Here is a 14,842-nt window from a genome sequence, read left to right on the forward strand (position 1 = left end):
TTCATAGTAATAGTGCTTCCTTGCAAATCTCAGTGAAAGGGGAAACGTGGGCAACTAAATGCTTCTGTGGCACACTCCACACTCATATTTCACAGGCTAAAGCAAACTGCATGGCCCTCTCTAACCCCAACAGGGCAAAGAAGTATAATCCTCCATTATTTGCAGAGAAGGAAGACTGGAGATGTTTTTTCAACAGAACTAATATCTACCAAAGCACTGAACACCATCAAGTCATCACATCAGCCCTGGACTCCTTTCCGGGAAGGAGCCCAATAGAGAAATAATCTTTTATTTTGAGAAAGTCATAGTGTTTGGGGATCTCATTATAGAGCCTAGCCTGCCTTGTTTTTAAATTTTTAAAAAAGATTTTATTATTTATTTGACAGAGCTCACAAGTAGGCAGAGAGGCAGGCAGAGAGAGTGGGAGGAAAGCAGGCTCCCCTCTGAGCAAAGAGCTCGATGTGGGGCTCGATCCCAGGACCCTGAGATCATGAGCTGAGCTGAAGGCAGAGGCTTAACCCACTGAGCCACCCAGGCGCCCCCTGTTTCATAAACAATAAAAGTTCGTAGCTTTAAAGAATGGATCTAGGACCTGCCTATCTATTAACTGGTTTTAAAGTTATTGACAAAGAAAGTGAAGGCACACAAACGGACAATCCTATTTGCTCTTCCGGATCCACTCTCTATCCTTTTCTACCCTGTTCTGTGGCCAAGGAGGGTGACGTTTACAGATTGCCTCAACCAAGCTCCCTTCCCTCTGACTGCTGGTTGAGTTACCCAATGATGTTCACTAGCAGCAAGATCCGAGGATAAGAGTAGGGTAATGTCAGTGTGGTTTTTCCCTGTCTCTGTCCATCTAGAGTCCTAGTTTGACAGCCACTATGTTCTTCTAGGCAAGGTCATAGCTTCTAGCAGGAGGCCCTCCCAAAGATATTGATCTCTTCACTTTCCAATAACCTCTCCCTTCCCTTGACCCATTCCAAGCCTAGAAGTAGTAATTGGTATTCTCCTTAATGTCTCACTCCCCCTTGTGGGTTTCCCACAATACTCTCACATATTCGGAGGGCCCTTTCATGAATCATCTGCAGTACACTCTGCCGTCTATTTCCTGCCAGTACCCTGACCAATACAGAGCTTCTCCCTCAAATCACAGCTATAAATCAAAACAACCAATGACATAAAAAATGGGCAGATACGAAAGCCTCAAAACGATGATGATGACCTTTTGGATCAACAGCATAATTGTCAAAGCGAACAGGCATTAGCACCCAGATCTCACAGAGTCTGGGAAAGATACTGTCATTTATTGGCATCGTCACCATCAGGTGAGAAGCCAAGTGGCATCTCAAATATTTGTGATGCCAGGTCATTCTAGCAAAAAGCTCTCTGGCATACTTATTCCAAAATTAAAGCTTATCCCCAAATATCTCCATTATTCATTTCAAATATCACTGGCTTACCAGCTTAATTCCTTAGCTGAAGTTCCATGGAGTTCAGCCAGGAAGCTCTGAATTAGGATGGAATTTGCCAGGTTTCTGGTTGAACAAGATTCAGGAAGCCTCCCAAAATCCCACAGGCCACAAAGAACACTGTTTGCAGCCCACATCATTCTATGGTGAGAGAAGAAAGAGAAAGAGAAAGGGAGGGAGGGAGAGATGAAAAGAAAGAGGGAGAGGGAAAAGGGAGGAGGGAGGGTAGGAAAGAAAGAAAAGAAAGAGGGGCGCCTGGGTGGCTCAGCCCTTAATCGTCTGCCTTTAGCTTAGGTCATGATCCCAGAGTCCTGGCATTGAGTTCCTCGGGGAGCTCTCTTCTCGGTGGGGAGCCTGCTTCTCCCTCTGCCTCTGCAGCACCCCCCCTTGCTTGTGTGCATGCTCTCTCTCTGACAAATTAATTAAATCTTTAAAAAGAAAAGAAAGAGGGGCGCCTGGGTGGCTCAGTGGGTTAAGCCTCTGTCTTCGTCTCAGCTCATGATCCCAGGGTCCTGGGATCGAGCCCCGCATCGGGCTCTCTGCTCAGCAGGGAGCCTGCTTCTCCCTCTCTCTCTCTCTCTGCCTGCCTCTCTGCCTACTTGTGATCTATCTCTGTCAAATAAATAAATAAAATCTTTAAAAGAAAGAAAGAAAGAAAAAGGAAAGAAAGAGGAAGGGAGGAAGGAATCTGCCTATCAAGTTCATCATCATCAAATGAGGAGCTGCCTCTTCTACATTAAAAAACCAAACCAGGGGCGCCTGGGTGGCTCAGTGGGTTAAGCTGCTGCCTTCGGCTCAGGTCATGATCTCAGGGTCCTGGGATTGAGTCCCTCATCGGGCTCTCTGCTCAGCAGGGAGCCTGCTTCCTCCTCTCTCTCTCTCTCTCTCTCTGCCTGCCTCTCTGTCTACTTGTAATCTCTGTCTGTCAGGTAAAATAAATAAAATCTTTAAAAAAAACAAAACAAAAAAAACAAAAAACAAACCCAAAAAACCAGAAACAAAAACCCCTTTCATTTGGCAGTGTTCTCCAAAGGGCACAAAGTAGGGACCTAAAAGAAAATATGGTTTTGCTTCCAAACATATCTGCTTCCAGTGGGGTATCTGCAGTGGCCAAAGTGGTCAATACGGAAGGTAATTTTTTTTTTTTTTTTTTTTTTTTTTGAGAGAGAGAGTACAAGTCGGGGTGGGGAGGGACAGAGGGAGAGGGAGAAAGAGAATCCCAAGCGGGCTCCGTACCCAGCATGGAGACCGATCTAGGGCTCCACTCTAGACCCTGAGATCATGACCTGAGCTGGTATCAGAGGTCAGATGCTTAACTGACTGAACCATCCAGGCACCCCACAAAAGATGATTTTTATCCAGAAATAGATCTATAATAGAAATTCCTCCGTGATCAAACAGCACAGCTGAGAAGAAAATGAAAAATATAAGATTCTTCATTCATTTATTAAACTAGTTCCCCATTCTAACCCAAAACAAACAATGACAACAAAATCACATGTATTTGCTTAAATGCTTCTGGCTGTAAGTGACCAAATATCCAGCTGAAAGTAGCTTATCAGACTTTCTTTTGTCTCATATAAAAAATGTAGGTGATTCCAGGTTTGCCTAATTCAGTCGCCTAACTGGGCCAGAGCTCTAGGTTATCCTCTCTGGGACCTCATCTCCATCTCCTCCCGGTTGCAAGACACCACTTCAGTTCCAAGCATCACACCCCACATAATTTCCTCCAAATTCAAGAAGGAATAACCCTGGTTTTTTCTTTTTAGATGACTCTCATTTTACCTTATCAGGGAGGAGAGCCTTTTCCCAGAAGCCCCCAGCAGTCTTGCCCCTCCCCCTCATTATCTAGAATTGGGCCCCATGCTCCAACCACCCCATGCCTACAATTGGTGAAACTAGCACTTAGAACAGAATAACACATGGTGGAGCTCATTAAATATTGGTTGAATGAATAAACGGTGAATTGGATTACCGTGGTTGCCTTAGACTAATTACAGGCCATCTCCTGGAACCCACGCTCCTAGCACACACTGCTGCTTGATGCATCAGGGAAACAGGCATCTCTTATCAAGGAAGATGGAATGAGTGGCTTTTGGGCAGTCAGTCAATAGCAACGGCCACATTAGGCTATTTTGTCTTTTTTTTTTAAATTTAATTTTATTTATTTATTTGAGAGAGAGACAGAGTGAGAGAGCATGAGAGGGGATGTCAGAGCGAGAAGCAGCCTCCCCATGGAGCTGGGAGCCTGATGTGGGACTGGATCCCAGGAGTCCGGGATCATGACCTGAGCTGAAGGCAGTCACCCAACCAACTGAGCCACTCAGGTACCCCTAGGCTAGTTCTTATTAAAGCAAAAATGAGAGCAACCCAGGAAAGGGCTTATTATTTTCTAATAGTTACTTTGGGGGAAAAAATGTTTTTGGGTTTAAACAAATCGTTCATGCAGGGAGGTATCTCATTAGCAGACAGTTACCATAGTCTAAAAAGAAATTAATCTTTTTTTTTTCTCCCCAGCTTAGGCATCATTTCCTTCTGGATATTCTCTTTGCCCAAATGCAGGCTGGGTTAGGTGTATTTCCTATTACCAAGCACTGTCTACCTCCCCATAGAACAGCACTTACCACCCCGGATTGTATTTCCTGTTTCTTCTTCGTCCCTGCAGTAGCGGCTTTTAGTGTTCACCAAACTCGGTTTCTTTTTCTTTCCTTTTCCACCCAGCTACACTTCCCAACCTCCTTTGCAGCTGGGGGCGGCCACTGCCCCAGTCTGGTGGATGCGATGTAGGTAAGGTGGTGCGCGCCCCTTGCAGGCTTGGCCGTAAAAACTCGCCCTGAGGTCCCCGGGCTCTCTCCTTCCCCTCTGCGGGCTGAATGCAGAGGGCTCTGCGGGCCCAGAGGAATGTGGAAGTAGCCCGACCAGGAAGTGCAGCCTGGAGCAGAATTCCTCTCCTCTTACCAACCTGAATTGGGCTATGAGATGCTGAGCTCTATGAGTTTTTACTGTGCTAAGCTACCGACAACAGGTGCCGGAGAGTGTGCGCGTGTGCAGGCGTGGGCGTGCACTTTTGTTACAGGTTACGCCCCCCACACACACACCCCGCCTCTGACTAATACAGTTTCCCACTAAAATGAAAATCTCTTGAAACCAGAAGTCTCTTCTGTCTTGTATTTTGTTTGCTTGTTTGGCTCCAGAGGTGGGTGAAGCCGGCTGGGGTCCGCAGGGAGGGGTGGGGGGCAGAGAGTCAGGTGGTTGAAGAGGGGCCGTTGACCCAAGGGGTCTCTAGTGGCCTGGGGAGCCGAAGGTCAAGGTCGGCCTGAGGGGACAGGACGAAGAAAGCTTTGCTAGGGTTTCAGCTAGCACGGGCCCAGGGGCGTGTGTCTCTCATATTTTTTCATGGATTTTATATGCACTTTCCACGGGTATTCCTTGTCCTAGAGTACTGCCTGTCACGTAACTGGCACTCACTGTATTTTTTAACGAAATAAATGTAATCAAGTCACTACTATGTGCCAAAATTGGCTTAACTTTGTAATGCTGTCTTGGTAATTTTCTGTAGCTCCTCACAGCTCAACATTGAAACTAAAAGTAAGTCCCTTTAAAAGGGGAATGGGGTTACCTGAGGAAATTGTCCTCCTTACAACAAGAAAGGGAGAGAAAAAGCTTCATTACCAGATAGAACCTTTCCATCCCCAGCCCCAGGGAAAAAGTGAATGCAGGAAGCTTTTCCTCGATTTTTATGTGTTTAAAAGGGACACTCAAAACGTTTACAGATCGAAAGGACAGTGTCAACAAGGTGCCCTAATATAAAGTCAAGTTAGATGGGCATATTCGTGCTGTTATCCCCAGCACACATTATGTGCAAACATGGCTGAACCTCTAAACAGTAGGAGTAGGGTTGGTTTTTTTTTTTTAAGATTTTATTTATTTTGGGGCGCCTTGGTGGCTCAGTGGGTTGGGGCCTCTGCCTTCGGCTCAGGTCGTGATCCCAGGGTCCTGGGATCGAGCCCCGCATCGGGCTCTCTGCTCAGCGGGGAGCCTGCTTCCTCCTCTCTCTGCCTGCCTCTCTGCCTACTTGTGATCTCTGTCTGTCAAATAAATAAATAAAATCTTTAAAAAAAAAAAAAAGATTTTATTTATTTTTGTCTGAGAGCCCAAGCAAGGGGAGCAGCAGGCGGAAAGAGAAGCAGGCCACCCCGTTCCCCCCGACCCCCAGCAAGGAGCCCATGGGGGCTTAACTGACTGGTCCATCCAGACTTCCCTCTCAGTGGTTTTTGAAACACCAGTGGTATCACCTGGTGTGTCTCTTTAGAAGTGTGAATTCTGGGACGCCTGGTCCATTAAGCAGCTGCCTTCGGCTCAGGCCATGATCCCAGGTTTCCTGGGATCCAGCCCCAGCATTGGGCTCCCTGCTCAGGAGAGAGCCTGCTTCTCCCTTTCCCTCTGCCTGCCGCTCTGCCCACTTGTGCTCTCTCTGTCAAATAAATAAATGAAATCTTTAAAAAAAAAAAAAAAGTGTAAACTTTGTGGGGTGTCTGCGTGGCTCCGTCCTTAGGCAGCTGCCTTCAGCTCCACTCAGGTCATGATCCTGGGCACCTGGGAAGAGCCCAGAGCGTTGGGCTCCCTGCTCAGCGGGAAGCCTGCTTCTCCCACTCCCACCCCCACCCACCCCCTTGCTTGTGTTCCCTCTCTTGCTGAGTGATTTTTTACACATAAATAAATAAAATCTTTTTTTTAAAAGCATAAATTCTTTGTTTTTAACCAGCTGTCTTGCTCAGTGAAGTATGAGAAACATTGCTACTACCTACCCTGCTTTTTCTTTTTGTATTATTGTTTTTCACTATGTTAATTGAAAAAAAAATTTAGCTTCTCCCATTCCATCAAATCCTGTTAGCTGATGTCCACTCTAGGAAAAAGACCCCCTAATAACTGAGGGTTTCCTTCCTGCAGGCACTGGATGGGGCAAGACAGTTACAGGTGCCCTCTCTGGCCTCTGTTTTTATTCTTTTTCTTTCATCCCTCAGCTGCAAAGTGTTGCTGGTTCCCTACCTTCCAGATCCTTGCAGATTTCACGCCACCAGGAGTTTGGCTCAGGAGTTTGCTGACTGCTCTTTAATCTCAGAACTGACCATGCGGGGGCGCCTGGGTGGCTCAGTGGGTTAAAGCCTCTGCTTTCCTCTCAGGTCATGGTCCCAGCGGCTCTCTGCTCAGCGGGGAGCCTGCTTCTCTCTCTCTCTCTCTGCCTGTCTCTCTGCCTACTTGTGATCTCTGTCAAATAAATAGAATAAAATCTTAAAAAAAAAAAAAAAAAAACCTGACCATGGGAATTCTCCCTGTTGGTGAGTGAAAAATGATACAACCACCTTGGAAAAACCCTTCTGGCAGGACAGTGGATAAGCCTTTATATTATGAAAAACTACACAGCAATATCAGAAGAACAAACTATAGATACGCATAACAACATGCGTAGACCCCCAAGACCTTATTCTCTGCAAAAGAAGCCATGCACAAACCAACCCATGCTGTGTAATTCCATTCATATGAAGTTCAAGAACAGGTACAACTAATCCATAGTGATAGAAACAAGGACAGGGCTACTTCTGGGTGAGAGGAGGGGCTATGACCGGGAAGAGTTGTAAGAGACTTTTCTGGGAAGAGGGGAACATTCTCCATATTGATTTGGCCCGTGGTTTCACAGATTTCTATATGTGTAAAAAATCACTCAGCTAGATTGAGACGTGTGCTTAATTCTAGAAAGTTAGTTGGTTTCCACGGCTCTCAAGAAGCAGATCCACATGTCTACACTTCCTACTTCCCTACCCGTCCTGCATTCCACAAGCCTCCGCGATATTTTGTGTTCTTATTTACCAGAAGTTTCCTGAAGTTGTCCGTCTCTGCCTAGTGTTCCTTCTAGAGTTTCCTCTCATCGCTGTTGCTCTGAGTGGCGCCAAGGCTGATCCCGTGTGTTTACTGCCGTCACCCACCTCAAGAGAGGGTTACCAGCCAGAGCTGCACAGGCTTGGCCTTCAAAGCCTAAAAAGTAGCTGTTGCTGATCCTTTTCTTTTTTTCTAGTTCTTTTCAATTTTCTATTTTTTTAAGTTCTTCACCAATTTCTTTTTCACAAATTGCCTCCAGCTTCTGGGGAAGAATAAAAAAAAAGGTTAATACTTCGGTCGGTTGGTGGATTTCATGAGGGCCCCTGTGATTTGAGACCCGATCCCAGAGGGTTTAGCCAAACAGTGCACGTGGCGCCAAAGCAAGTTGGTGATCTGCTGGGCAGCGGAGGATTCAGGACCCAAGAGGCTGGGGCTCTGGAAGGCTCAGATTAAAGATGGTTCAATAAAGCCGAGACTTAAACAGCTCGATTAAAAATAAAAAGAGGGGTCAGCAGCCCGGTGTAAAAATCTTCACCTTCCCGGCTCCTTGCATCTTATTTTTTTTGTTCAGAACTTCACAAACTATAACATCCAGATTTTTCAGAGCAGAAGTACCAACCCATTTGGACAGAATCCAACTTCAGTTCCACGTGGGAACAAAGATGCTCGCTGAGGAACAAAGATGCTCGCTGTCCGCAGCTGAATCCCAGCAACCCAACCCACGGTGAGAGAAGAATGGCAAAGCATAAAATAGGCCCTCTCGGAGGTACCAAACATTCCGAGTCATCCCCAGAAAGGAAAATAGCAGGGAATTAGGGGGGAGGTTAAGGGGCCGTATTGACTTGGAAGAGAAGCTTGTCCTTGAGGGCCATGCAGCTTTCCTTGCCCGTTACAGTTACTGGAAAGGAGATTTTTATTTTAATTATTTGACAGAGAGAGAGATCACAAGTAGGCAGAGAGGCAGGCAGAGAGAGAGAGGGGAAAGCAGGCTCCCCACTGAGCAGGGAGCCCTATGCGGGGCTCGATCCCAGGACCCCGAGATCATGACCTGAGCCAAAGGCAGCCTCTTAACCCACTGAGCCACCCAGGTGTCCCTCTTTTGCATATTTTTACATGGGATTATTTTTCTTTCTATTGTTGAATTGTAAGAAATCTATATATTGTAGATATGATACCCTAACACATGTATGGTTTGTGGGTTTTTTTCTCCCATCCTGTGGGTTGTCTTTTCACTTTCTTGATGCATAAAATTCTTCATTTTGATGAAGTCCAATTCACCTAACTTTTCTTTGATGGCTTGTGTATTTTGTGTCATATTTAGGTCATACTACTTTGATTACAAGTGAAATGGTCACTTTCTCTCTAGCTGCTGTAGGCAGCACCAAAGATGGCTCCAGTGACCCCTGTCACCCGATACTCATTCCATTGCGGAAACCCCTTCCCTTGACCATGGGCAGGACCCTATGGCAAAAGCGATGGCATGTCACTTCCAAGATTAGGTGACAAAAAGACCATGACTTCTGTCTTGCTCTCTTTTGCACACTCTTATTCACTCTGAGGGAGGCTGCTGCTGTGTCGTGAGCTGCCTTCTGGAGAGACCCACGTGCCGAAGAACTGAGGGGAGCCTCTGGGAGGGGGAGCTAAGTCACCTCAGCTGCTCCTAGAATTCAGACACACAGAAACTGAGCTGCTAAGTATTCACGTTAAGCCACTGACATTCGGGGTAGTTTGTTACCCAGCAATAGGTACCTCATACAATGAATTTTTTGCAAGGGTGAAATGAGGGAAATTACTAAGCTGAACTAAACCCCAGCAGCTAAGCCCTCTTGCCCGTGAAGGTCAAGTGAATGGAATTCAGCTGGTTAGCACGAGCAGTCAGTGAGCCCTCATTGCACAAGCATTTCATTTACTAAAGGGATTTCCAACCAGATAAGTATATATGGTAATTTAATATATGATATGCATAATAGAAATATAATGATACATAACTAGTTGCAGCTCAATAACACCTGTATCTCTGAAACACTCTTTCAGATCATCTGAACCATTTTCTCTCTTCCTTGCTTCCCCTCCCCCACAGCTGTTTCACTACCTTCAGGCTGGTGTGAGGTTACAGAGAACAGGTAATTATACTACCTAAGCAAGGCAAGGTTAGGGAAATGACTTAGTTACCTAAATAATATGCAACATACATCAAGTGATTATATCTCTTGCTCCCAGGGCAGTCTTGATTTCAAGTCCTTCTCATGCTCCGAATGTGTCCTGTTTGGGATTCAGAAAATGGGATTATAGGGGCGCCTGGGTGGCTCAGTGGATTGAGCATCCAACTTTTGATTTTGGCTCAGGTCATGCTCTCAGGTTTGTGGGATCAAGCCCCCCACCCACCCCACCTCCCCGCCCCCCAACATTGGGCTCTGCGCTCAGCATGGTGTCTACTAGTCCTTCTCCCTCTGCTCCTCCCACCGAATGCTCTCTCTCAAATGAATAAATAAATAAAATCTTGAAAAAATAAAAATTAAATGGGACACCACACATAGACTGTAAAGTCAAACAGTAACCATTTGGAATCTCCTACAGGTTTATATAATTCACTTCTGTTTCAACTCACTCAATCCATTTGCACCGTAACTGGGAGCTTTGGGGGCTCATGAGTGAGAACTTGACCAAGAATTTGAGATTCTATAATTCAAAAATAGGTCACAGACCATCTTCAAAGCCCAGAAAGTTCCAAAAGAGCAGCAGCAACCTAAGGGCTCCTGTGTATGGATTTAGCTCAGTCTACACAAGGATAATAATAAAAGAACTTGCCTTACACTGTCTGGGGGAAAAGCCACGGCAGGGTCATGTTTAACACAAATCCCAGACAGAGGGTTGTTTGGCTCTGCGGAGCGGAGCTGCTGGCTGGAGGGAAGAGGGAACCTTTGGCGTTCTGTCCCAGCCAACTGTCATTCCTTTCATCTTCTCTCATCAGGAATCCACTATGTTGTCCAGTCCTGGTACAAAATACTTATTCCATAAAAGCACATGCGTGTCTGGTCTGGCAATAAGAAGGGCTCTCTCCCCTCACTTTCTACTCCTTTGCACGATGTACTCTTTACTGTTTGGGGGGAGCGGAAGAATGTGAATCTTCTGAGTCAATTAATAAAGTTAATTTCTCTTTTAATGAGCCAGAGAATTGGGGGGATGTTAAAAAGCTTGGTAAAGTAGACCCAGATCCCATAAATGTGGGTTAAATGCAGTTTCATTTCATGATGATATATATCTACTGAGCGACTCTGGGGTGGCAGGTCTGGGGCCAGAAACTGGGGTGCAGGAATGAACGCTCCTGGACCTACTCTCACCAGATAGATCGCTCAGCATCCAGCCCCGGCACTGCAGCTGAGTCCCAAGGGCCATGGGCTCCGGCCTCATGTAGTACAGCTGCTCCCTGAGGCCGCGAGCAGCTTCAGAACTGAACTCAGCTCAGGATCAGGCAGAAGCCTAGACAGGGTTTCGGTAAGGGTCTCTTCCTTCCTTGCTTTTAAGAGGGGCAAAGCCGGAAATGGATATGCTCAGCCCATTATGAGATGTCCCAGCAGGGACCTCTTAGCCGCTTTTCAGCTCATATGGGGATCAGGGATCACCCCAGAGCCACTTAAGTGGGAACTGGAGAGGGGAAGTTGATCGCTCTAAGCAGCCGGTTCTTCATCTTCCGCACGCGACAGAAGGTTGGGCACCCAAGTCACTTGGTGTGATCCAGCTGGGGCAGGATGGACCCGTTGTTGGAGAGGAAAGGCTAGAGGACTAGAAAGGTTTAGAATGAAAGAGTTAATGGCCTTGACAAGGTTGCAGGTGGCCGTGGCTATGGAGAGCACCTCCAGCCCGGCTGTCCCAGGACTGGTGGCAGACTGGGCGGCTGGAGCAAAGAGCTCGTTCTCCCTTCCTAGTCAGCATGGCACCTGTCAGTGGTGAGACACCCACCTGGGGCCCTGGGACTCCAGCGCACCCAGCCTGGGGGGCCGCCTACCCCTACTGAGCGGAGCGGGGAATGAAAAAGCTATCATTGGACAACTCACACTGAAGAAAGTCCATAGGCTCATACAATCCCTTTGCCCCAGAAATAGGGTCTCTGTATCCTGGACCAAATTTTGAACTTTTGTCCTGGTTTCTGAGCCCCTTTCATACTTTATTTCTAATTCCAGTCACCCATGGGAGACAGTGGCCTTTTCCTTTTCAAGTTTTCACCCTTTCCATCACAATGTACCTGTCCTGTCTCATTCCTTCAGGGTTTCTGTTCCGCTGAGTAACTACCAAGATAATCTAAGACCATCATCAAATAGCACGTTCACATTTTAAGATGGGCCTTTGGTGCCTCAGCTTAAAGGAATATAATATGTGAAAATTTTGAATCAACACAGCAGCATTTTGGGGGTAGGAGACTCAATGTATTAAGGTTTCTGCCTCTTCCCTCCCTGCCCCCCACACACTAATACTAATATGATGACTTATACTCCCTATTTAATGATTTAATGATTTAAATCACCCTATTTAATGATTTAGACCCAAACCTTGCCACCTGATGAAAAAGTTTTAAAATTGCATCCATTCTGATGAACTATGTTCAGATATATGCAGTATCTCCAAAGGTGACCAAAAAGGTAATAGTTGTCAATGACTGAGAAGGGAAGTCTTGTGATTTAGCGTCAGGGATGTGACCATCATAACCCTACAGGAGCACTCCAGAGCCTTCCTCAAAAATGGACAAGACGTAAAGAATAACAACCCAAGTTTGTCAGAAGACACATCTTCTCTCTCCACAGGCATTGTGGAGGACACAAGAAAACAATTCAAACTATCAGAAGGCTTAAAATATACTAGGGGAAGACAGACCTACATACAATTAAAATATATGGCCAAATACTATTTTGAAACGCGGATTTCTTCCCTTTCTTCTCTGTAAGGCTCCTTTCCATCCCTGTAGGCTTCAGCCTCCTTGCCTTGGGGGAGGGAGGTAGCAAGGGAGAAAAGAGATAGAGTTTGCAAGTAATTTTGCTCCTTGTTCCAAAAGCTTATATGTCCTTAGGGAATCCTTGGGGTGGGGCATTGCGGGGGAGATGAAAGAGAATCTGTGTCATCCGCAGACTGGAAATGTTTGCTCATAGGTGGGAGTAAAGGGGCAAAAATGAGAGGTCATGGATTCCAGGAGCAGAAAGGATCTGTGTCTGGCTTTGCAGAATAGTCACTACTAAGGCAAGAAAATCCCGGGGAATATGGCTGTGTCCAAGCAGGCAGGATCAAAGGCGGCCCTGCCAGAGACTCCTACATCCCCGCCCCAGCAGAAAAGCAGCAGAAAGCTGGAGGACCTGCCGGGAACATATGGAAAGGGGATGACAAGTCTTGGCAGTAACTGTGTGGACCGAGCCCAGAGGACCTTCCCCACCCCACCCCACCCTCAAGCCCCAGTACTCAACATCTTGGCACTGGGGAGGCTCCTGGAACCCCAGAAAGGTGTGAGGCTGTTTTTTCCACCAGCTCAGTGGCACAAGGCTCAAAGTTAGAAAGCAAGCGGAGTTACAGAGAGGAAAAGAATGTTTTCCACAGACCTGAGTGTATGTCCATGAACAAAAGCAGAGAAGGTGAGTGGTCCCAGGGCTGGGGGAGACGGGTCCAGTTGTGGACACCGAGTTTGAAGTCTCCTGGATTACCAAACTTCCATCCAGGGAGGGCGTTAAGGAGCTGGTTCTCTGCCTGAGTAAAAACTATGTGTTCTGATGGTGAACTTAAATGAGGGATTGCTGATCAACGAGATACTAACAATTAAGCACTTTGTTAAACACCTTCATATATGTCTGTTGATGCGGTGAATCCTTTAATAAGAATCACTAAGATACAGCCTTTATTTACTGAGTAAACTGAGGGAGATTTGGAACCTTTCCTAAGGCTGAGATTTACTTCTCTGAGACTGATTGAATGTTCATGGTTGTTAACCTAATGAGAGAGCTTATTTTGGCAGTGGCTGTGAGACATGCTATTGCTCTCGTTTTGTTCTTTTATGCCCTTGCAAAATAAACAGTGCACCTTTATGCAAAGTAAATGAAGAACCCAAAGCATGTTTTAGCCTGATTTGTGTTGGATGATTCAAAATTTCCTCAAGAAGATACCTACCACGCAGCAATCTCCTTCTCCTTAATAATTCCATTTGGGGGGCAGCTTTAGGTTTTCAGAAAAGTCGAATGGAAAGTAGAGAGTTCCCATGTCCAGGCATACCTCCTTTTATTGAGTTTCACTTTATTGAGATTTGCAGATACTGTGTTTTTCACCAGTTTAAGGTGTGTGGCAGCCCTGAGCAAGTCTGTCGGTGCCATTTTTCCAGCAACACCTGCTTTGTGTCTCTGTGACACATTTTGGTAATAGTCACAAATATTTAAAACTTCTTCATTATGATTATATTGCTATGGATGATTTATGATGAGTGATCTTTGATGTCACTATCGTAATTGTTCCGGGCACCACGAACCATGCCCATATGGGATGGCGAACGTAACTAACAGATGTTGATGTCTTCTGGCTGTTCCATCTATCAGCCACTCCCCAGTTTCTCTCCCTCTCCTCAGACCTCCTTGCTCCCTGAAACTAGGTCTATTAATAACCCTACAATGGCCTTGAAGCATTCAAGTCACATATCTCTCATTTTACATCAAATGCTGGGAGTGATTAAGCTTAGTGAGGAAGGCATGTTGAAAGCCAATAGGCTGAAAGCTGGGTCTCTTGTACCAGTCAAGTTGTGAATGCAAAGGAAGAGTTCTTGAAGGAAACTGAAAGTGTTACTCTAGTGAACATATAGCTGATAAGAAAGCAGAACAACCTTATTGCTGATATGGAGAAAGTGTGAATGGTCTGGACCAATGATCAGGCCAGCCAAAACATTCCCTTAAATCAAAACCTAATCCAGGGGCACCTGGGTGGCTCAGTGGGTTAAGTGTCTGCCTTCAGCTCAGGTCATGATTTCAGGGTCCTTAGATCCAGCCCCACATCGGGCTTTCTGCTCAGCAAGGAGCCTGCTTCCTCCTCTCTCTCTCTCTCTGCCTACTGATGATCTCTCTCTCTCTCTTTCTCTGCCAAATAAATAAATTTTTAAAAATTAAAAAAAAAATCCAAACCTAATCCAGAGCAAGGCCATGATTCTCTTCAATTCCAGGAAGGCTGAGAGAGGGGAAGTAGCTGCAGAAGAAAAGTCTGAAGCCAGCAGAGGTTGATTCATGAGGTTTAAAGAAGGAAGCTGTTTTTATGACATAAAAGTGCAAGGTGTAGCTGTAAGTACTGATTAGAAGCTATGGCAAGTTCCCCAGAGGATCCAGCTAAGAATGAAGGGAGGAGACTAGAAGAAACAACAGACTGTTAATGTAGATGAAACAGCCTTGTACTGGAAGACGATGCCATCTTGGACTTTCATAGTCAAAGAGAAGAAGTCAATGCCTGGCTTTAAAGCTTCAAAGAACAGGCCTTTGTTGGAGGCT

General features: G+C 45.9%; 1 protein-coding gene across 2 annotated transcripts in view; it reads right to left on the reverse strand.

Moving 5' to 3' along the window:
• Window positions 1–6,798: 6,798 nt before the first annotated feature.
• Window positions 6,799–14,842, reverse strand: part of SPMAP2L (sperm microtubule associated protein 2 like) — a 64,932-nt gene continuing 56,888 nt past the window's right edge. Inside the window, exon 9 of one of the 2 annotated variants that reach the window (XM_082728622.1) lies at window positions 6,799–7,608. In XM_082728622.1, coding sequence (XP_082584748.1) covers window positions 7,557–7,608 — 52 coding nt within the window. In that variant the 3' untranslated portion in view covers window positions 6,799–7,556. The remainder of the gene's footprint in view (window positions 7,609–14,842) is intronic. The other variant, XR_014311151.1, reaches the window with a different exon arrangement.

Source organism: Mustela nivalis (genome assembly GCF_964662115.1).
Source record: "Mustela nivalis genome assembly, chromosome: 4".
Classification (NCBI taxonomy): Eukaryota; Metazoa; Chordata; class Mammalia; order Carnivora; family Mustelidae; genus Mustela; species Mustela nivalis.